This window comes from Podarcis liolepis (assembly GCF_965112155.1).
Source record: "Podarcis liolepis genome assembly, chromosome: 10".
Lineage (NCBI taxonomy): Eukaryota > Metazoa > Chordata > Lepidosauria > Squamata > Lacertidae > Podarcis > Podarcis liolepis.
Genome location: NC_139562.1, coordinates 4,275,701 through 4,298,595, shown reverse-complemented (window position 1 = coordinate 4,298,595; position 22,895 = coordinate 4,275,701). Strand labels below are relative to the sequence as shown.

The window sequence follows — 22,895 nt, the reverse complement described above, 5'->3', positions numbered from 1 at the left end:
CTCTTTTCTTGGACTTCCCCATACCCCCCCTCTCTGCATCCCAATGTCCATAGTTCAACTAGCAACTCCCAATTGTTACTTTCCAATCTCTGTCATCTTAGTCCTCTTTTATAGTCTAACCTTATATCCCTATACCCCTTTGTTACTGAAAACCACGACATTTTAGCATTCATTAAGTTTATAGTAGTCCTTAAGATAGCTTTTAAATCAGAATGTCTTAATCCTTTGGCACGTCCACCAAAGGTGAAAAAATGTACCTTCAGTCTCATTACGTTTCCAACATTTATTATCGGGCAAATGATAAGATTTTTTCAAGCTTAACTGGTGTCATGTACCACCTATAAATCATTTTCATTAAATTTTCTCTTAGGGCATTACATGCTGTAAATTTCATACCTGTGGTCCATAACCGTTCCCAGTCAGCTATCATTATGTTATGTCCAACATCTTGTGCCCATTTAATCATAGCTGATTTCACCGTTTCATCCTGAGTGTTCCATTTCAACAGCAAGCCTAGGCTGTGTGGTTCAACCCACAGCAGCACCTGCGTCCCCTGCTGACTTATAAGGAACCCCAAAGGGCACAAATGGCACCAGCAGGGCAATGGTCTGGGAAGACACAGCTTTGTTCCACCTGAAGGTCTACAGAGATCGTTCATCCTTGGCTCACAGGGGAAGGTGCTCTTGCACTCAGTCCTACTTCCAGGATTCCCATGGGAACCATCTAGTTGGCCATTGTGAGAGCAGTAAGTGGACCATGATCTAGTGGGGCACAAAATAGGTACAGCTGGAAAGGCAGGGCTGGGGGACCTCAGCAACTAAGTGGGATGGAAGCCTCTTGGGTTTGATGGAGTCATCCAGGGGCAGGGATGAGGTCACGGACCCCAACACTCTGGCTTATGCTCACAAACGTAGGACACAACGTATGGGCAACGGTCAGTTCTAAATTTCTGAAAACCTGGAAAGAGAAAGAGAGACAAGCTTAGTCAGAGTCAATACTTGTCCTGAGCACATCCAGCCCAAGGAAAACAAACAGGTGGCAGTTCAGTTCTTTTTGGCAAAACACTCGGATCACAGCAAGGTATTTTGAGCAGCACGTCCTCCTTAGGTAAAGGTAAAGGGACCCCTGACCATTAGGTCCAGTCGTGACTGACTCTGGGGTTGCGGCGCTCATCTCGCTTTACTGGCCGAGGGAGCCGGCGTACAGCTTCTGGGTCATGTGGCCAGCATGACTAAGCCGCTTCTGGCGAACCAGAGCAACGCACAGAAACGCCATTTACCTTCCCGCCAGAGTGGTACCTATTTATCTACTTGCTTTCGTACTTCTAGGTACTTACTTTCGTACTTCTAACTCCCCGAACACAAAGACCAGGTCCTGAAAGCTGACTCCTTACCATCTTGATGAGACAAGAAGACACAAAACTTGACGCCAGAATCGTCAGGTTCCCCCTCACCCCAAGGCATAAAGGAGGCTTCAGATCCATCTGACCACTCCCATTTTCCATCCTGTAGGGATGCAGAAAGAACAGGTCACAAACAGACCCACCAATACACACAACATGCTACGTGATCATTCCACCCAAAGGAACCATAGAAAATCTTCCTTGACTAGCAGGACATCAACCAGGAGCCCACAATGACTCTTTGGGGTGTGGAGGAGGGAGCAAGGAGAGTTAGGGTGGGGAAGACAAGCACAATTCTGCTCCCCCCCCCAGGAAATATTTGAGTTCTTTAAAACTGTGTGAAACTAAAATGAGAAAGAGTGGCTGATCTTCCCATTGTGGGAATGTTCAGGGTGGCAGAAGAGGATATATTTATTATTAATATCCTTCATGACTTGTGCTAGCAAGTTCCTTTACTTAGCAGAGTGCATTCCCCTTTACACAGCAGAAAACTAGTTGCAAACTCGTGTGAGTTTCTTAAGACAATACGCAATTCAATCTGGCTTGTGCAGACTGAAATGTGTTTTAATTAGGGTAATATTTTCCTGGTAAGACCCCTTGAATCCCTCCTAAAAGAGTAAAGGCACCACAGTCTTATTCATAAGCAACAAAAAGAAAGTTTGCTCATGATCAGGCAGAGCATAGTGTGATCCCTGAAGGCAGGCTTAAGGCTTAAAGTTACAAATTTATACTAACGGGATTAGCCTGTAAGGGAGATGACCTGGGGCAGCCAGCAGTTCAGTCCAGGAAGTTTGCAGGATGAAAGGAAGATGGGAAAGAGATAGAGTGGAGGCATGCTCTGGCCGTTTACCAGGTCTGGAAAGGTCACGCCTACCCACTAGTCACATGCAAAAGGAAGGATGCTCCAGGCCAGGAGGAACAGGAAGTTTCGACAGGCTGGACCAAACATTCCCTTGCATGTCCACTCTAGGAAAACAAGGAATGTTGTACTTGGCTGCTTCCAGTGGGTTACATTCCCACACCCATTAGTTTTGAAGGAATGGGCTTCCCAAATCTAAAAACCTGACTGTGTAGTCAGTCTGGAACGGGCCCCAAAATCCGCATTTTTCCTTCTCCAAGGGAGCATTTCTAAAATGCATTAACTTGAGCTGTTGAGCAAATGCATAACAGTAAGCCAGCTGTATAAACAAAGTGCTCTCCTTTATCAGTCTGTGACGGCAATGGATGGCCTTGGCTGTTCCAGTGGAGCAGGGATGGCACGTCTGGGTCTTATCTTACATCCTGACCATACTCTGACGCACAGACCTAGTCCGGGAACAGCGCCAGGAGAGTTGGTGACCTTCTTACCCCAAGATAAGAGTGCCGGAACAGGTATACCCTTATATGATCAAGAGTACAGAAAGAGGAACACCCTTTTATGGTTAAGAGTACCGGAGCAGGAACATCTGTGATGTCAACCTGCGTGTATAAGCTGACGTGGCTGGATTCCTGAGGAAGGGGGGAGAGGGTGCCTGGAGGATATATATACTCCATGAAATTTCTTTTCCTTTGGACTTGCTGTGAACTAATCACGCAAGTGCCTTCTGCTATCCGGAGAGCAGAATAAACTCTTTCTCTGAATCAACCTCAGTGTCATTTGACTTCCTTTCTCCCTCCCGGGAGCAACGCAGACACCACCAGTCAGTAAAGTCTAATAAGGCTACAGTTTTAGCTTTCACAGTATTTTCACATGTTGGTTTTAAAAGGTGGTTAGGGCAGGTGTAGCCCAGAACATCTCAAGGGCATCAGCTGTGGAAGCTTCATGGAATACCCTTCCCACAGAATTCATTCACTATTAGCTCTGACAGGGCAAGGAGAGAAGGAGAAGAAAGGCTTGGATGCTCACCTTATCTTGGTCAGATAGTCCGATCCAAACGTGTTGCACTTGTGAAGCTGAAAGGTGGAGAGCTAACAAGCGCAGGTCTTCTGCATCACGCAGAGATGCGAGGTGGTCATTGGGATCATATTTATGGCAGGCTTCCTGAGAGGTAACAAAAATATGAGTTTAATGCAACTAGGTGTGCCTTAGAAATGTCCTGAAAGTCAGGCTTGGGTTGAATATTGGCTTGAATATTGATTTCAATACATTGAAATCAAGGTCCAACGTCTGACAGCCTGGAAATGCAGGTTTTGTTTGGCCACTGCAGAAGATAGATGGGATAACCTGCCCATTTATATCTTTGTTTCTTCATCTTCACACTGCACCTTTCGATGTTATTGTCAGCAATATCTGCATTATACCCATTTCCCCCCAAATATGCACGCTTGCCCCATATTATTTTCTGGGAGAGCCACTTTGCAACTTTCAAAAGATAGCTGTGTTTTGGTTTGTGTGTTATTTCAGGACAAGTGAAATAAGGAGGGTCTCCTCAACGTGCTAATCGCACCAAATTTATTCTAGGTTCACCCCCCCCCAAAAAAAGCACCCAGATGCCCTTCTCACTTCTGCCTCGTCCCATGAAAGTGGTGGGTCGTCAAAGACTTTATAGCAGCCATCACCCCATCCCTGCCAGTCCAGGAGACAACCTGGAGGTAAAGGAAAGGGAGGGCATTAGCATTCAACATGACAATAGCTGCACATGAAATGAGCATAATAAAATCTGCTCAGGGCGATCACCGCCCCCACCTCCTGTTGAAAGAATGTGGGGAAGAGTCACAACCCATATCACTCACTTTATTTTTGTTGTTCTTCTTCTTGTTGTTGTTTTAAAAATCGCCGTATTATTCCATGTATAAGACTAGGGGTTTTTTTTTTACTAAAAAATTACCGTATTTTTCGCTCCATAGGGTGCACCTAGTTTTCAGAGGGGGAAATCAAGGAAAAAAATATGATCCCCCCCCCACCAGCTCTGGGAGCAGCGGACAGGCTGCAGGCAGTCTGTGTGCTTCTCCCAGACCTTCTTCCTGCTTTTGCGGGAGGTGGGGGAATTCCCCCGCCCCTCGCGCAGAAGCCGTGCGCTCTTTAAAGGGGCTGCACGGCTTCTGTTGGCTTTTCTAGGAGGTGGGGAAATTCCCCCACCTCCCGCAAAACCGGCAGAAGCCGCACGCTCTTTAAAAGGGCTGCACGGCTTCTCCTGGCTTTTCTGGGAGGTGGGGGGATTCCCTCACCTCTCGCAAAAGCCCACAGAAGCTGTGCACTCTTTAAAGGGTGTGTGGCTCCTGTGGGCTTTTCTATGAGGTGGGAGAAGGGATTGATGCGGCCACTCAGTCCCTTCTCCCTCCTGGGGAAAAGCCCGCAAGAGCGCACGGAGCTTGTGTGTGGCTCTTGGGGGCTTTTCCCGCCTGCCTCCCCCCTGCATTCGCTCCATAGGACGCACACACATTTTCCCTTGCTTTTTAGGAGGGAAAAAGTGTGTCCTATAGAGCGAAAAATACGGTACGTTTGAAATTTGGTCTCGTCTTATGCATGGGTTCCTGCCAACCTAGCAGTTCGAAAGCACGTCAAAGTGCAAGTAGATCAATAGGTACCGCTCTGGCGGGAAGGTAAACAGCATTTCCGTGCACTGCTCTGGTTTGCCAGAAGCGGCTTAGTCATGCTGGCCACATGACCCAGAAGCTGTACGCCGGCTCCCTCAGCCAATAAAGCGAGATGAGCGCCGCAGCTCCAGAGTCGTCCACGACTGGACCCAATGGTCAGGGGTCCCTTTACCTTTACCTATACATGGGTAGTGCTGAGGTGTGACGGGTGATTGGTTGCAGCCCCGAGGAGGAGATTATTGGGTGATTGTTGATTGTGGCAAGTGCTGTTGGCGATTGTCTGCCTTTGCGGCAATTGGGCATGTGATTGGAGTCTGTCGTCAGAGATTGGGCAGTCTGTTGGTGGCTTTGGCAATGCGTGCGATTGTAAGTGTCAGTGCATCGAGTGAGTGACTTTTGGCAATCCGCCCCCAAAAAAGCTTAACAACTCTTGGCAATCTCCCCCCATTTTCTTAATTTTGAGTCCCCCAAAATAGGGGGCATCTTATATCCAGGGGCGTTTTATACACAGAAAAATACGGTATATGCCGTTTTCCTGGCCAGGGCAAGCAAATGAACAATAAAGAAAGCTATTCCAAAAAATGGGGCAAAAATGACTCGGGGAAGGCTATTTGAAACAAGTGCTTCTCTGAGGCCTTCTGAAAGGCATGGCTGTCTGCTGCAGCTGTACCGGGAGCTTCAAAAATGCAGAGCCACGACAGAAATTGCCTTTTCTCATATGGTCACTCACCGGACAGGTCAAGGTGGTGGACACACCAAGACAGCTTCTAATCGGGAAATCGGTGTACAGGCAAGATGGTAAAAGCATGAGAAGTTCAATAGATATAGCATAGGACTGACTCATTCAGGGGCCTCAAAGGTCAAAACCAAAATGTTAATCTCAGCCAGCACAAGTACTGGAAGCCGGTACGTCCAGTACAACATACAAGTGCTATTTAAGCTGATGGCTGCAAGCGGGTTAGGAAGCACATTGCAGTAGCATACAGCACATTGCAGTAGCAATGCAGCACATTGCAGTAGCATAGCTGTCAACGTTTCCCTTTTTTAAAGGGAAATTCCCTTATTCCGAATAGGATTCCTCGCAAGAAAAGGGAAAAGTTGACAGCTATGTGCAGTAGTGAAGTCTGGAGAATGAGGTGCATACAGATCACATCTACCACTCGTGAGATGCAAAGATACATTACCACCTGATGGGTTCTCCTCGGAGCCCACCGAGAGCTCACAGAACAGAACAAGGCTGGTGATGAAGAGGCTGGGCCAGCTGGAGGATATGGGCTGCATCTGTCCTTGGTGAGAGAAAGAAGAAAAGCTGAAAGAAAACAGCTTTCCAATCTTGGCTAAAAGAAGGTGGTGCATCACTGCTGCTTTTTTAAATACCATCTGTCAGGAGTCCAAGTTCCCAGCTTGATAGCACAGTAAGCGTAGATAATTAAAAAGGAGGATTTGTTGCAAATACAAAGAGATCGCTCCGGACGGCTCTACCAAAGCCTCTGGCATCAAGATGACCCTTCTGAAGACTCCTTCCGGTGTCAACAGAAGATATTGAACTTACAACCCTTGTGCCTCGTCTTTTGCTTCCTATCTTGCAGCCCTCCCATTTGCCAACTCTTCAGACTTAGTGGATCAGCTCCAACCTCTTCCTGTTCTGAGAGGCTATCTCTTAGTCTGTTTGCACCTGTTTGTGCTTCCTGCGAGCTTTGGCTGTGTTCTAGCCTGCTTTCAGCCATCAAGTTCAGGAAGAGCCAAAGTCTGCAGCTGCTGGCTCTCTCCTGCCTGGCTAACATCTAAACCTCTCTGTTCCTGGCTGCTTTCTGCAGTTGGCAGCAAACCTTCACTGGGAGCTGGCTCATTCCTGACACCATCCAAAGAAGTCTTTGATGCCACCAGAGCCCCACATGAGGCAAGTGTCTCCACATGCTCTACTTGCCCTGATGGAGAGTCAAAGAGATCAAAAGGGGGAAGATAACTCACCTGGTTTATCAGTTTGTCTCTCTCTGAGTTGATTCTTGTTCCTTATTCCAGCAAATGGGTGTTGAAAGACTTCAGGCTAGAAAATGGGTGGTTATGGGGCATTTATAGCCTAAAAGGTGGGTGAGAGAATGTGGTGGTAGACACTTGGCAGCACAAGGGAAGCCAAACTCACACTGAGATCTTTTACATCTGAGCACAAAAGTACACAGAGATCTATTTCATCTGAGAGCTGCCATTGACGGCCCAATATCCAACTGCTATCAAGTGGAAATTAGCTAGGAGAATCACCCTAGAGGAGGACAATGCAGGAACTTGGGAAGAGTCCTGCTGCATCAGCCCACATATTGGACAAGATGAGGTGAAGGCTGTTCTTCTCCTGCTACTTTTCATACAATTTTACAAGCTTTAAAACATTTAAAGTAAGGGAAGAATGAGAGAAGGAGAAGAAGAGAAGAGTTTGGATTTGATATCCCGCTTTATCACTACCCAAAGGAGTCTCAAAGCGGCTCACATTCTCCTTTCCCTTCCTCCCCCACAACAAACACTCTGTGAGGTGAGTGGGGCTGAAAGACTTCAAAGAAGTGTGACTAGCCCAAGGTCACCCAGCAGCTGCCTGTGGAGGAGCGGAGACGCGAACCCGGTTCCCCAGATTACGAGACTACCGCTCTTAACCACACTGGTGCTAAGGAGCTAAGGAGAAGAGAATTGTGGTATCTCATCCCATGTGCCCTTTTCCCATTAGCCAAATGGGGTGATTGCTGCTCCTTTCTGATGCTCTTCCTACTTTTGTGTTGGGATTCCTGCTCTGTGTTTGCAGTCATGGGATTGCTGTCTACCACATGACGGTGTATGTTTTCATTCCTCAGTGTGGGAAGTGACAGAGAGAGGATGTTTTGTGTTCCTGTGTTCCGTGAAGTGGGACTATTGTCCTTTTTTCTTTCTCTCTTTGCTGTCTGATGAGAAAGAGGAAGGAGCTAAGGCAGAATGCTCCGAGTGTATTATATGTAAATAAAGTAGATTAGCCAAAATGCTGTGCTACTGCGAGTAGGACGATCCTAACACTTTGAATGAATTGCTCCCGTCTCTGCCTCACTCTGAGGAATGTAAAGGGTGTCCTTCTTCAGAGTGAGGCATTCTGGAATGGCCCAAGAGAAGGTCTGTTCCACCTCCACCACCACGTCTCCATGGTGGCCAGACATTCTCTTAGAAAATCATCTCTGAGATAACTTAGGAGCTACAAAAAAAATTGAAGTAGGAAGAGCAGAGAGGGAAGGGCAGCAGTGGCTGGTCTCTGGTCCCTTTGCCTCACCCTGAGGAAGGTGAGTGGGGTCCTTTCCCAGAACAAGAGGTTTAAGATGGAGGGGCGCAACTTCACTCTCAAGCCTCTGCAGGGATTGTTCTCCCTCAGCAGCATGGAGGAGAGTTGCGCCCCCCTGATGGCTGGCAGTGCACAGCTACGAGCACCCCAACACTATCCATGGTAATTTGGGGGCACTGGGAGGATATTTGCACCCCAGCGCTGCATCTGCTAAATATGAATAACATATACCTTGAAAAGCAAGATGTGGCCTTTGAAGTGCACTGTTGGGGGTGTGAACATTCTGTACCTCTGCTGCAGAAGACAGGGGGAAGTTCTTCTGAAACTAAACTCCTCCTGAGTATATCAGGATGTGCTCATAGCAGCCCACAAACTGCATCAACTGGTGGGCAGGATTTCAATCTGTACTCTGATTAGGCAAAGGAATGTGATGTTTCATGTCCTGTCTTCTCTGTTGATGGAGAATGGATTCCTCTTGATGATGCCAACTGAGTTGCAAGAACATTAGCTGATGGTGACTTCATGTGGGAAAGTTTGCACCAGTCTTATGCACTTGTGCATTTGTGGCAGAAGAGGATAGCAAGGAAGGAGGATAGCATGAAGGAAGGTGCCACTAAACTTTAAATAAGGTTAAAAGGAGAATGTCTAGCTGCCCTAGAAGGTTGGAAGAGGGAGGAATGTTCAGCCTTCATGTTAGGGGAGAGGACCCCCTGTCCTGTTCTCACAGTGAGGGAGACAGGAAGGACAAGAGACCAGCCAGGGCCGCCGTTCCTCCTCTGCTCTCCCTCTTTCCTTAATCCAAATGTTTTCCAACTCCTAGCGATATCTAGTGGAACATAAACTCTCCTGGGCCATCTCAACCAGATTGCCTCACTCTGAAGACGGACCACTCACTCAGGGTGAGGGAAAGGGGTGGGGGCTTCATTAGCTGGAGCAAATTATTCAAAATAAGAGGAGCAGTGGAGAGAAGCAGCAATGACCACATTTTTCAAAATGGGTGGGCAGAACCAACAGGACTCATTCCACCTTCTTCTTTTCTCCTCATCTGGGATGGCTCTCCGCCTCTTTTGCTTCCTCTGACCCCAGGCTCAGACTCCTTTGCACCAGCCTTGTTCTGATATGTCAGCTCTCCCTTGTCTTAAACAGAGAAATAGTTGGCGAAACTGGCGTCTACTCCCCAGAGACGGGTACTGTATCTTTTCATCTCTGAGGTGGTTGCTGCCTTCTTGAGGGAAGGAACACCTTTTGGCAGCCTTAGAAAGCCAAAGGTAGATTCATTTACTGATGAAATGAACTATAATGGGTTGGGAGTTACTCGTGCGTAATCCTGCTCCGTTTGAGCATTAGATTGCCTGGTTAAACCCTCCGGACTGCACAGCCCATCTCAGCGTGGCTGCCCTTAGTCACTCGTAGAATCTGTCTGTGGGCGTTTCTTAAAGCGTTGCCAACATAAGAGTTGTTTGACGCCCAATCGTTTCCGCCTCTCACTGCGCGGGAGTCTCCTGCGCAGGGTGGGCGTGGGCAGCGGGGTGCTTGGGCTCTCCTCGCTAACTTCCAACGAAGAGTCCTGGAGCCCCTGCACCTCCCTGTCCCGTTGCTCTCCTGGATCCCTGGTGTTGCACTCATTCTCTTCCCCTTCTTCCTGGCTGAGTCTCCCTCTAGCGCTTGGACCTTCCCCTGCAGAATCAGAGACCCTCTCCTTCTCCCGTGCCTCTGATGGCAGTTCCCTGACATGAACCTATGCTGCCAATTCTCGTAGTAGACCAGTATAAAGTAAGCAGCACATAAGCAGCACACAAAACGCTACCAAACCATTCTACATTCTAAATTGAGAGAGCTATGTACAAGATCTACTACAGAAGCCACAAACAGAAAACTCATTCAAACTGTGTCCGGCACCTTGTCTAACTCTTGATCAAACTTACCTTTGTTGATATTGAAGGGACAGGTTACCCCACCTAGGCCTGTGTAGTCACCCCAGGCCTGTGTATTCACCCCAACTAGGCCCAAGTAGGCCCCAAGACTTCCCAAATTCTTTCTTTGAGGATTCAGTAACTAAAATACATTAGCTTGAGCTGTATTTCTTTCTTTGAGGATGCAAACCTAAAATGCATTAGCTTTTGCTGTATAACACAAAGTAGCTGAAATAAACAAAGCCTTCTCCCCTTCTCAGTAAAAGATGGCCTTGTCAGCCCCAATTAAGAGACGGGATGGCGCATCCAACCAGGTTGCAATTATTCTGACTGCGCTGATGCACAGAGCCGGGAATGGCGCCAGGAGTGACTGTGGCGTTCGTACGGAGCCCCCGGTCGTCTCACGGACTATTGACCTATACACCACTAATCCGCTGCCACCAACCAGGTCCTCCCTGGTAAAATCACTTCAGTCTCAGTCAGCTTTTCAGTTCATAAAAAGAGTCAGTGGCGTAGCGTGGGTTGTCAGCACCCGGGGCAAGGCAAGTAATTTGCACCCCCTAACCCATGGATTTGCGCCCCCTAACCCTAACCCCCAGATGTTGCACCCGGTGCGGCCGGCCCCCCCTGCACCCCCCACGCTACGCCACTGAGAAGAGTGTCTCTTATTTCAGATTTAAAACAAAACTATTACAGCATTCCAAACAGTGTTCCTCTTTACTTTCTTAGTCTTATGTTCCTCTCTCTATCTCTGCTACCACCCCACACTCAAGGACCAACTGCCCTAACTGTCTCTCTATTACCAACTGTCTTTCCCAACCAGCCAACCCACTCAAACCAACCAACTACCCACCCACAACTCCCAACGAACTAACTGCCAGAACTCCTCCCGGAACCAGTTTTATAGACCCACTGACTCCACCCCCCTGGGTCCTGTCTGTGCAACCTATTTAACTATTTCCCCTCCAGCACTCTCTCATATATGGTAAAGTCAAATACCTCCCCCCTTAAGAAGTTTCGATTCAGGAGGGTTAACTTCTTAAAGTTACACTCCTGATCAAACAGTTTTGTATGTGGTTTTGTTTTATATATATATATATATATATACACACATATATACATACATACATACATAAACAAGCAAATGGTTGATTGTCTTTGTTCATCCTTCACTCTCTGGTTTTCGTGATAAGGCATCCGCCACAATGTCCAATGATTCTTTCTCAACCGTCGAGAGGTGCTTTTCTCTAGGCAGTAACTTCTTGCTGATGTAGGTGATTGGTTGTAGGTCTCCTTCTGGTCCCGTTTCTGGTGTTTGAAGCATCCTCCTGTTACATGGTAGGGGTTAACAACAATGGGTTTGGCTTCCCCTGTGTCGATCCGATGTTCCACACCTTTGGCCACTCCTGGAATATGATACGGAAGGGGGGGGCATGTCTTCTTCACCTCCTTCTTCGCTACAATATATCCATTTATTTCCAATTGTCAATGTCAAAAGGGACTAAAATCTATAAAATTCATAGAAAATCAACGTGCCAATTTGCTCAATTTCTCTAGGACTCCATGACACCTCCCCTGTCCTCCATAATCCCTCAAGCAAGGTGTCAAGACCCTAATCCTGTCAAATCACTCTGCCAAGCCTTTCCTCCGGGCAATGCCAGGTGGCAGACTATGCATACATGGACCATTGACTTCTCATCAGGTACTCAGGATGTGCTTATCTGCGCATATCTCCAGCTCTGCATATTCCTCCCTCCCTCCTCCATATGTTAATCCTGTGTGACCCAACCTCTTCTTAATGTATTCATGATGTAATCTGTGTAACCCAACCTCTTCTTAATGTATTCATGATGTAATCTGTGTAACCCAAACCTCTTCTTAATGTATTCATGATGTAACTGGGATGTGTTTTGCACTGTATTCTGGGACATGGAGGGAAATTTCAAAAGTTCATGTCACCCCTTCCTCGCTGTTCAATCTCACCTTGAACCTGTTGCGCAATAAACTTGGATCTTCTGCAGTTTGCTCCTGTCTCCGGCTGAGCTCATTTTCCTCCGCAGGGACCCGCGGACTTAGTCCGACGAGCTGGGTGGCAGAGCAGCCTCGCACCCAGATTTTACCGTAACAAATATTACTGAGCAAGGATTCATATTCCAGCAAGATCTGTTTTGCTTCCTCTGGCTGTTTAAGGGTTAAAGCCGGAGCCAATTTTATGTCTGTTAATCTACTCTGGGACTCTCTCTTGTTCCCCCAGCACATGGATCCTCTCATAAGGCATACAGTGTCCATTTTTTCTGTTCTAAAATACTGTTTGATCATATTTACATGCACCACTTTTCGCCCTTCCTCTTCTTGCTGGATCACATAATTTACTTCATTCATTTTGGCTTTTGTTTTGTCTTGCCTGGTGCCTCGTCTCTGACATATGTCACAGGCTTGACAGTATTGTTTTATTTGTTTCCCCATTCCTGGTCAATAAAAACTTTGAGCCACTCTCTGTTTTGTATGTGTAATACCCATATGCGCTCCAAATACACTGTTGTGAGCATGCTGCAGGATTTTGCCTTGGTATTCATGTGGGATTACCGTCTTCTCACTTCGTCACACACACACACACACACACACACACACACACACACACACCCCGCATGGTGGGTCAAGGACTTCTCAATATAAAAGGCCCTTGATCAAACAAAACCGTTCTGGGCACTCAGGAGTTAATGGCCTCTCCGACTCGGCTGCCTCAAAGTACCTTTGTAACTCAGTATCTTCTTTTTGCTTTTTGGCAAAACTTGGGGTTTGACTTTTAGTCAAAGGAAATAAAAAGGTGTCTTTTCCTTCCTCACACTGATCACCCCCTTGCTGTCCTTCAACACTGTCTTCCTCTGCTACTGTATCCACCCCCTCAGGATTAGGTGACTGTGGGCTCCCTTTTGCTCTGGTAACAATGAAAGCACTCTGCACATGTTCTAAAATGCCCCAACCAATGAGCACAGGGGTGGGAATTTCTTCCGAAAGGGCTACCTGCCTCTTCCCTGCCCAGTTTTTGAACCCGACATCTATTTCCACCACCTTTAGGATCTCTGCCTGTTTCGAAATTCCTTTTAATTTCATTACTTTCCCTGGAATTATGGCCTCATCCCTGATTATTTCCGGGTGGACTATGGTGACTTGCGATCCTGTGTCCTTTAACCCGAGATATCTTTTCCCGCCTATCCAGATATACTCTCCAGAGATTATCTTGTTGAATCGCATAACAATGCACGACTTCGGCCTCTACTACCTCAGCAGGCTCGGGCCTAGTTGGCATGGCCGTTTCCTTGACAACCTGACTAGTCTGGCCCTGCTCCACAGGCTGCATACAATATGTCTGTTTCTGTGTGGTGCTATAACTAGATGTTTCTTTTCCTGGCTTACAATCAAAACTTTTACGACCTAATTTCCCACATCTTCAGTATGAAATGTCTTTGGGTCCTGCATAACTTGTTTTATTGACTTTTCCCTCAGAAAACTCTGTATGGGTGTGTGCCTTCTCATGTGGGCTTTCTGATGAGGGGCTGCTTCTCTTATCGGTTTCTGAGGTAAACTTCCCTTTGGTTTGCTGAAATTTATTTTTGTTTGTTTCCCAATATCTCCCACCAAATTTTGGCCCATCAAATCCATGGTCTCTGATTTCATTTATTTTATCGGCTACACCCGCTGCTTCCTCTATTGTCTTGGGGTTCCTTTCTTTTATCGGCCCCAGACACACTGACCAGATGCTTGGAAGCTGTGGCTGGATGGTTACGTGGGAGCCGGTTGAAGTTAAATCCTTCGAAGACAGAGGTCCTTTGGCTGAGTCGGGACGATATGGGATCGAGGGGGCAACTCCCATCTCTTGCGGGGGTGCAATTAGTGCCAGCACCGTCCGTTAAGAGTTTGGGTGTAATCTTCGATACCTCCCTTTCTATGGAGGCGCAGATTGCAGCTATAACAAAGGCGGCATTTTTCCATCTCCGCCAAGCTAAGCAGTTGGCTCCTTACCTCTCTCGCCCTGACCTAGCCACTGTGATCCTTGCGACGGTCACCTCCAGACTGGATTATTGTAACTCGCTCTACGTGGGGCTGCCCTTGAGACTGACCCAGAAACTCCAGCGGGTGCAGAATGCCGCAGCGAGACTCCTTACGAGGTCTTCGCTGTGAGATCACATTCACCCGGTGCTATACCAGCTGCACTGGCTCCCGGTGGAGTACAGGATCAGGTTCAAGGTGCTGGTTTTAACCTTTAAAGCCCTATACGGCCTAGGACCCTCGTATCTACGGGACCGCCTCTCCTGGTACGTCCCACAGAGGAACTTACGGTCTTCAAACAAAAACATCCTGAAGGTCCCAGGCCACAGGGAGGTTAGGCTGGCCTCAACTAGAGCCAGGGCTTTTTCGGCTGTGGCTCCAATCTGGTGGAACGCTCTGTCACAAGAGACCAGGGAAAGATGTCAAGTCCCGCAGGGCCTGCAAGACAGAGCTGTTCTGCCAGGCCTTTGGTCGGGGTTCAGTCTGACTCCATCCCCCCTTTCATAAGAACTTGCATGAAAGTGGCCTCCCAATTTTTTCTCACAGGCCCATATAAGTTCAGCACAAACCGTTGGGCCTGGTGAGCATTTAAGGTCCCCAACCCTAATCTGCGGGTTGCCATCTGATTGGATTTTATTCTGATCCTGATCTGATTTGAGGATGTATTTTAATTGATTGTCTGGTTTTATGTTAATGTATTATACATTTGATGTTAGCCGCTCTGAGCCCGGCTTCGGCTGGGGAGGGCGGGATATAAATAAATTTATTGTTATTGTTATTATTATTATTATTATTATTATTATTATTATTATTAGGTACTTCAATTGGCCATTTATTGTGTCGTAAAATTGCTCCAACGCCATCACTTCTCTAATCTTAGGTACCGTGTCTGGATTCTGTTGCTCTAACCATCTTGTGAGGTAAGTTTTTATCTTTGTCCCCATCTGCGCATAGGTTTCCTCCCTCACCTTTGTCACACTTCTAAATTTTTTCCTCAACTGCTCTGAGGTAATCCCAAAGCATGTATATACTAACTGCTTGTACACCTCAAAATTTCGGGATTGTTCCTCAGTCATTTGAGCGTATAATTCAGCTAGAGGACCGCTTATTCTAGCCCTCAAGATCATCATTTTATCTTCCTCTCTCACTTGAAAATCATGACAGGCCCTCTCGAAGGATACTAGAAATGCTTCTGGACTATCCTTATCTCTAAACTCAGGAAAGCGTTTTAAATCTATCTTCATTTGATTCTGCCCATCGGTGTTATTACTATTATTACGATTTTCTAAAATCGCTAATTCCAACCGTCTCATCTCTAACTGAAACTGCTGCTGTTCCCTTTCCTGCTCAGTCCTCAATTTTTCTTTTTCTAATTCCTGCTCCAGCCTAAATTTTTCTTGCTCAGTTCTATTTTTATCAAGCTCTAATTTCAAGTTATATTCTTGAACTAACTTCCACATTTCAAAATCCTCTGAAAACTGTGGAACTTCTACTTCAGGTGGGGTTTTAGTCATCTCTTCTATTCTGGTTTCTTCCCCCTGGGGATTCCCATTCTCTTCTCCCGAGCTTTCATGTGGGTTTTCTCTCATGGGGTGCTTGGTCTTCTTGGTTGAGTCAGTATTTTGCACTAATTAAATAAGAGACTTTCACTCTCAACACTGTTCCTCCCGGCTTGGCTTTCCAAGACCCTGGTCCTCAAAGTATAGCTTTAGGTTTCTTCCCCTCTAACCTTTCAAGCTTACTTCCTCTGACCCTGAGCCTAAGCCTCCGCCAGAACAGTCTTTTGAGATCTCTTGCTCTTATTGTTATCTCGGCCACACGGCAATCTGGGGTTTATCCTCAGTCACACCCTCAGGCCAGGTAATCTCTTCACCGATCTTACCCTGCCCCTCTCCAGGTGTATTGCTTCCCCTCACAGGCTCGGAGACTTCTCGTATCCTGCCGCTGCCACCAATTTTGTGGCGTTCGTACGGAGCCCCCGGTTGTCTCACGGACTATTGACCCGTACACCACTAATCCGCTGCCACCAACCAGGTCCTCCCTGGTAAAATCACTTCAGTCTCAGTCAGCTTTTCAATTAATAAAGAAGAGTGTATTTTATTTCAGACATAAAACAAAACTTGTACAGCATTCCAAACGGTCTTCCTCTTTACTTTCTTAGTCTTATGTTCCTCTCTCTATCTCTGCTACCACCCCACACTCAAGGACCAACTGCCCTAACTGTCTCTCTGTTACCAACCGCCTTTCCCAACCAACCAACCCACTCAAACCAACCAACTACCCACCCACAACTCCCAACGAAGTCCTCCCAGAACTCCTCTCAGAACTAGTTTTATAGACCTACTGACTCCAGCCCCCTGGGTCCTGTCTGTGCAACCTATTTAACTGTTTCCCCTCCAGCACTCTCTCATATATGGTAACGTCACAGGGGAACACACAAATGAGCAGCGCAACAGTAAAATCGGAAGCTCGGGACTCAAAACGGAGCATGTTTGGCTTCTGAGGCAAAGTTCACAAACCGGAACCCCTACTTCCAGGTTTGCAGCATTCAAATTTGAAATATACTTGGAGTCGAGAGTGGATTTCATGCTCTTTATTCAGCTCATAGTGGTAAGGAGGAAATGGAAGTTCCCCCAGAATGTCTGCTTTATAGACATTATTTACACAATGGGCCCCACGTGATTGGCTAATTTCGGGATTCACCTGTAGGCGAATCAGGTTGTGGATTCACTTCCACCTGGAGCTGGATTGAGTGGCTCCTGTGGACCAATCAGACTGCTGCATTCTGAATCCTATTGTTCTAGGACCAATCAGACTGCTGCATTCTGAATCCTATTGTTCTAGGACCAATCAGACTGCTGCCTTTTGGATCCTATTCAACTCAGTACATAACAAAATTCCAAGTTGTTCATGAACGAAGCTGTTGAAAAACCAAGGTACCACTGTATTGCTAGTACAATATTCAATCTTGAGCCAGACTTTTAAGAGATTTCATAGGAAGTCCAGCTGCATAAAACTCATTCTTTTCCTTTTCTTTTCTTCTTAGGACCTCTGCACAAAGTTTGGCACCAATGGTCACCTTGCCTCTATCATTGATGTGGAAGAACTGCATTTCTTGGCTAAAATCATTAAACAGTCAAAACACGAACATGTCTGGATCGGATTCTCTGACCTAGATTTTGTGAGTCCCCAAGGCTTTCTCCTCCCCCTCCGTCTGCACTGTCAGAGCTGATAATAAAAGAATTCTTTTTTTATATATAAAATATTTATTGAAGTTTTACAGTTTTTATCAGACACAATAATACAAACAAACAAAAACAAAGAGAAAAACAAGTATAATTTCAAAACCTTATTTTCTTAAAACTTACTTCCCCGACCTCCTCATACCTCCCCTTTCTGCATTCCCATTTCAGATATTATGTTCAGCAAATCCTCACCCTTAATTTTATCCAATTGTCAACCTTTCTTTTCTTTTAACTTAATCTTTACAGCTGTACTTCACTTAATTTCAAAAACCACATCATTCTAGCACTCATTAATTTTGCAATGTTTCTTAAGATAATTCTTGAATTTCTTCCAATCTTCTTCCACCGTCTCTTTTCCCTGGTCTTGGATTCTGCCAGTCATTTCTGCCAATCCCATATAGTCAATCACCTTCATCTGCCATTCTTCCAGTGTGGGTAATTCTTGTGTCTTCCAATACTTTGCAATGAGTATTCTTGCTGCTGTTGTGGCATACATAAAGAATGTTCTGTCTTTCTTTGACACCAATTGGCCGACAATGCCCAGGAGAAAGGCCTCTGGCTTCTTAAGAAAGGTATACTTAAATACCTTTTTCATTTCATTATATATCATTTCCGATAATAAAAGAATTCAGTGGGGAGGCTGTTCTATGAAACTTCCCCGGTTGATGTCTTTGAGATGTTAAGGGCAACAATTCCTACCCGCCAAAGACACATTTCCAAAATAGCATGTGAACATTATGTGAAAATTGAAAGTCAACAGAGGAACACCTGAGAATACAGTCACTTCCGTTGCTCATTCTTGTTTTAGTTTTTGAATGCAAATGGGTACCCCTGTTTGGATGCTATTCTTCTGGGCACTCAAAGATCTCCTAGATGGGGAGCTGAACTGTGCCTGGTTTCCCCATCATCACCACCTTCCCTGCTTCCTCCTCCATTCCAACTATCCAACCATCCCAAGTTGAGAAGGAAGATCCGAAGGGGAATCCTGCATGACTTAGTATGCCCAGAGATGGAAATGAGTTTCCTCTGGCTGGTGGTGGAGAGTGTAAAGGACATACGAGGAGAGCGTTCTCAGCATTCAACATGTTGTTATTTAGTCGTTTAGTTGTGTCTGACTCTTCATGACCCCCTGGACCAGAGCACGCCAGGCCCTCCTGTCTTCCACTGCCTCCCACACTTTGGTCAAACTCATGTTGGTAGCTTCGAGAACACTGTCCCACCATCTCGTCCTCTGTCGTCCCCTTCTCCTTGTGCCCTCCATCTTTCCCAACATCAGGGTCTTTTCCAGGGAGTCTTCTCTTCTCATGAGGTGGCCAAAGTCTTGGAGCCTCAGCTTCACGATCTGTCCTTCCAGTGAGCACTCAGGACTGATTTCCTTAAGAATGGAGAGGTTTGATCTTCTTGCAGTCCATGGGACTCTCAAGAGTCTCCTCCAGGAGCACCATAATTCAAAAGCATCAATTCTTCGGCATTCAATATACTTGACCACAAAAGAGTCATGGTGGGACCCTAGCTGATGTTCTGCAACTCAAATAATCTTGTCTGTGGTTTGTTTGGGTGGAATCATCTTTCTTTCTTTTTTAATATGCTTTTTATTAGTTTTTCATTTCACATAAACAAACAAAATACAAAAATGTTCCAAAATCATATACCCACTTTCTTTCTCAACGCCCTATGGAGCACTGATTTCCCTCCCTCCCTTCAGTAGGTTTTCTTACTTTAATCCCTTTCCCACAATTCCTTAATAATATCCAATCCACGTCATAAGATTTATTTCAATCCTGCTAACGTCTTCGGATTTCTACAGTTATTACTTATCTAGTCCACAAATTTACAGTCGTACCTTGGGATATGCTTCAGGATAAGTATTTTCGGGTTGCGCTCCGCAGCGACCCGGAAGTAACGGAGCACTTTACTTCCAGGTTTCGCTGCTCGCGCATGCCCAGACGGTCAAAATGACATCACGTGCAAAATGTGGCAAAATGCGACCCGCGCACACACAGATGCACAGTCGTGTCTTACGTTCTGTTCAGGATGTGAACGGGGCTCCGGAATGGATCCCGTTCACATCCTGAGGTACCACTGTACTCCAATCTCTTTGGAACTTTGTTTCCTCCTGATTACGAATCCTGCAGGTCAGTTTTGCTAGTTCCACATAATCCACCATCTTCGTCTGCTACTCCTCCACTGTTGGTAATTCTTGTACTTTCCATTTAGGCTAACAAAGTTCTGGTGGCAGTTGTAGCGTACATAAATAGTCTTTGATCTACCTTTTCTATTTCCTCTCCCATCAAGCCTAGCAAAAAGGCTTCTGGCTTTTTTGGGAAGGTATATTTGAACATCTTTTTCAGTTCGTTGTAAATCAATTCCCAAAATTGTTTCATTTTTTCACATGTCCACCACATATGGAAAAAAATCTCCATCCTTCTCTTTACATTTCCTGTTTGGGTGGAATCATCAAGGAGCGTGTTGTGTCCTTGGAAGTTTCTCCTTGTGATCTGTTCTTTCTAAAGAGCATCCCACCTCTCTTATCCCTACAGGATGGAAATTGGGAGTGGACAGATAGCTCTCCAGCTGCATTCAAACCATGGGCTGAACATCCTGGTCTCAGGAGATGTGCCTCCTTGTTTCGCGTGGATGGTAAGGGTTAGTTCTCAGAACTGGTGCTTTGGAGCTTCCATACTTGATGCAGGGAGGTGCCAGTATTCCCTTAATTTCTACTGTAGGTATGAGATGTGCTTCTTGCCTGCTCTTAGGCCAAGAAGTCATGAGAGAAGGACTTCCTTTGGTGCCCTTTCATCTGCTTGATTGAAATATTTCTCAACTGCCTAGCATGTATCTAGCCTTCCCAAGACAACTCATATTGACTGCAAAGACCATAGCGTCCACCATAGTGTTGGCTGGGTGGTTGGGCCTCTTCTGAATGAGGAAATTCTTTGTGGCAACAATGGGGTGGGTGTGCATGTATGTGTTTTGGGGTGTGGGGTCCCACTGGCAGCCACATGCCATGGAGCCCCTGGTGTCTGCTGTTGACTCTCCCTGAGCTGGTTTCTCTTTTTCTTTCCAGCTTTTATGCTATTTAGAGCTCGGCATTGCAATAAAAAATATGGTTACATTTGTGAACATGAGCCAAAGTCTGAGCCCAAGTAACCTCTTCACTCTCTCTGACTGAATACTGCAAGTAGCAAGACCCCCCTTCCCAGGGAGCCCAGGATGAAGAACCTTTGTGGCCTTTCAGATGTTGCTTGAGCACCACTAGCACCATCCTAGACAATTGGCCATGATGAAAGTGGGAGTCCACCAACGTCAGGAGGACAGCAGTCTCCCCTTCCCTAATAGATGCTTCATCCCGTTGTGAATTTAAACACATGCCCCTGAAACAAGAGTCAAATACTTTATTTACTTTATTTACTTCTCCTCACTCGCTTCCCCCTCTGTCTTTTGTACCTTTTTTCAGATTGTAAGCTGGTTGGGATATGGAACTGGTCCCTTTTACTCTGTAATGAACCAATGCACTCTTGTGTCAATGCCCTGGGAAACCAGTTCTGATAGTTGGGCTGGATCCAACCTCCCCCACCAAGTACATGAAGACGTGGAAGTGAGTTGCTGAAAGCAAACCATCTGCAGAGAAGAAAAGTCTGTTTGCGGGTTTGGCTTGAATCCAAACCACACCTGCAAAAAGACAAAGTGGGACTTGCAGCCAGCGCCCTTGAAGCTGTGGTCTCAGAGCAAACCAGCTGCTTGTTTTTGAAAGGGTGTCTCCAAAGGGGCTTTGGTCCAGCACTAATTAGATGAGAGCAAGCCCCCCTCCTTGGCGGCAGTAGGACGTTCCCAATGGGGCTTGCTCTTAGCACCGATCAGTGGTAAAGAGGAGATGCACATTCAAATCTGTAAGAGAAATCTATGGGGGGGGGGGGGAATCTGTAATGCAACCAGTTCAAGGAGTGCTTGCTGTCCCCATTCCTGCCTGCAAAGGATTAATTAGGAGCTCACGTTCAGCTCCCAATTGTCCCATTGTCCACATCTAATATTACACAACTGGATACGGGTGGTGCTGTGGGTTAAACCACAGAGCCTAGGACTTGCCTATCAGAAGGTCGGCGGTTTGAATCCCTGTGACGGGGTGAGCTCCCGGTGCTCCTGCCAACTTTGCAGTTCAAAAGCACGTCAAAGTACAAGTAGATCAATAGGTACCGCTCCGGCGGGAAGGTAAACGGCATTTCCGGGTGCTGCTCTGGTTCACCAGAAGTGGCTTAGTCATGCTGGCCACATGATCCGGAAGCTGTACGCCGGCTCCCTCGGCCAATAAAGTGAGATGAGCGCCGCAACCCCAGAGTCGGCCACGACTGGGCCTAATGGTCAGGGGTCCCTTTACCTTTACCTAATGTTACACAGAACCATAAAATTGTGGAAGTGGAAGGGACCCTGAGGGTCATCTAGGCCAATCCCCTGCAATGCAGGAATCACAACAAAAGCATCCCTGGCAGGCGGTCATCCAACCTCTGCTTTGAAACTTCCAAGGAAGAAGAATTCACCACCGTCTGAGGGCATCCATTCCACTGTCAAATAATTCTTACACTCAGAAAGTTATTCTTTGTGTTTAGTTGGGATCTCCTTTCTTTTAACCTGAATCCATTGGGGATATAGTTGGGAGGGGAACAGCCTTGTAGGTGCCCCATCCCTCGTATAATATATATAAGATGATGGGGACTGAGGTGAGATGCCAAGAGTTCTACTGGACAATGAGCAGATCCCTGACCTTTTTGTCATTCTGATGGGGAAGCATAACTTTTTAAATATGTACATGCCTCTACAAATATGCTTCAGTAATAAATGCTCCTATATTGCATCAGCCTCAGCAGCTTGTCTGTCATGTGTGCACCCGCTTCAAAGTGCTGGCTGAGACCTTTGACACATTGGCAATATGGTGCTGTCAGGGAACTGCCATCAGCTCAGAGGCGAGAGGTGGAAGGGCAGCTGGATTACAGAGAGCCTCCAAAGATCGTGGGAAGCAGCACCTCAGCGGAGGAGGGAAGCTCTGCCTCAAGTGGGGAAGAGCTGCAGGGCTCGGAAGATGCAAGGCGGTGCCAGGACACCTTGCCTGAGCAAAGCGGGGAGGAGGGAGGTCCCCCTTTACCCAAGCCTTCCCTGCACAGTAAGGTTTTCACACAGAGAGGGGAGGCGTCGGATGGGGGTCAAGAGACTACTCTGCTGGGGAAAGTTTAAGGCCCACCCACTCTCAGATTCTGCTAGTGACTGAGTCAGACATGGAATAGAGGCGTTCTGCATTGTAAACGTTTTTGCACCAATTATAAAGCCTTTGAAAAGACCAGTGAGGGATCTTGCCTGTTCGCTCTCGAGCAACCACACCGATAGGCATAACAGGTGCCTTGAGGGCAATCAACTCCTCTATAAGTTTTGATATTTTTGGAGGCATCTCAGGGAGTCTCCCCTTCAAGTATACCCAAAACCCTCCAAAC

General features: G+C 46.6%; 1 protein-coding gene and 2 long non-coding RNA genes across 8 annotated transcripts in view; 2 read left to right on the top strand and 1 right to left on the bottom strand.

The window, feature by feature from the left end:
• Positions 1 to 518: 518 nt before the first annotated feature.
• LOC310687002 (C-type lectin LmsL-like) lies at positions 519 to 11,417 on the bottom strand. Of its 4 annotated transcripts, none has more exons than XM_083461612.1 (6): positions 6,103 to 6,322; positions 3,885 to 3,967; positions 3,288 to 3,422; positions 2,277 to 2,368; positions 1,394 to 1,505; positions 519 to 957 (listed from the first exon to the last, which is right to left on the bottom strand). In XM_083461612.1, the coding sequence occupies exons 1-6, from the start codon at positions 6,296 to 6,298 to the stop codon at positions 853 to 855; spliced, it is 723 nt and encodes a 240-aa protein (XP_083317738.1). In that variant the 5' UTR covers positions 6,299 to 6,322; the 3' UTR covers positions 519 to 852. The 4 variants fall into 4 exon arrangements, 3 of the variants coding, with proteins under 3 accessions (XP_083317738.1, XP_083317739.1, XP_083317740.1); XM_083461613.1 differs by having other exon boundaries at positions 6,106 to 6,322; XM_083461614.1 differs by lacking the exon at positions 2,277 to 2,368 and having other exon boundaries at positions 6,103 to 6,317.
• A 1,337-nt stretch (positions 11,418 to 12,754) lies between these two features.
• Positions 12,755 to 20,590, top strand: LOC310687070. Of its 3 annotated transcripts, none has more exons than XR_014516182.1 (3): positions 12,755 to 13,061; positions 19,956 to 20,055; positions 20,483 to 20,590. It is a non-coding gene; the product is annotated as an uncharacterized lncRNA (long non-coding RNA). The 3 variants fall into 3 exon arrangements; XR_014516183.1 differs by lacking the exon at positions 12,755 to 13,061 and adding an exon at positions 13,358 to 13,701; XR_014516184.1 differs by lacking the exon at positions 12,755 to 13,061 and adding an exon at positions 18,527 to 18,916.
• A 1,473-nt stretch (positions 20,591 to 22,063) lies between these two features.
• The window catches only part of LOC310687077, a 78,547-nt gene continuing 77,715 nt past the window's right edge, over positions 22,064 to 22,895 (top strand). Inside the window, exon 1 of the long non-coding RNA XR_014516196.1 lies at positions 22,064 to 22,130. This is a non-coding gene — a long non-coding RNA (uncharacterized lncRNA). The remainder of the gene's footprint in view (positions 22,131 to 22,895) is intronic.

Bases quoted from the DNA above. Each gene is read 5' to 3' on its own strand.
- LOC310687002 (XM_083461612.1), bottom strand. From the start codon at position 6,298: ATGGTATTTAAAAAAGCAGCAGTGATGCACCACCTTCTTTTAGCCAAG. The intron at 2,369-3,287 runs GTGAGCATCCAA...TTGTTTTCCTAG, and splicing joins GACTATCTGACCAAGATAAG to AGTGGACATGCAAGGGAATG. The intron at 1,506-2,276 runs GTAGGCGTGACC...GCATCCCTACAG, and splicing joins CTTTTGCATGTGACTAGTGG to GATGGAAAATGGGAGTGGTC.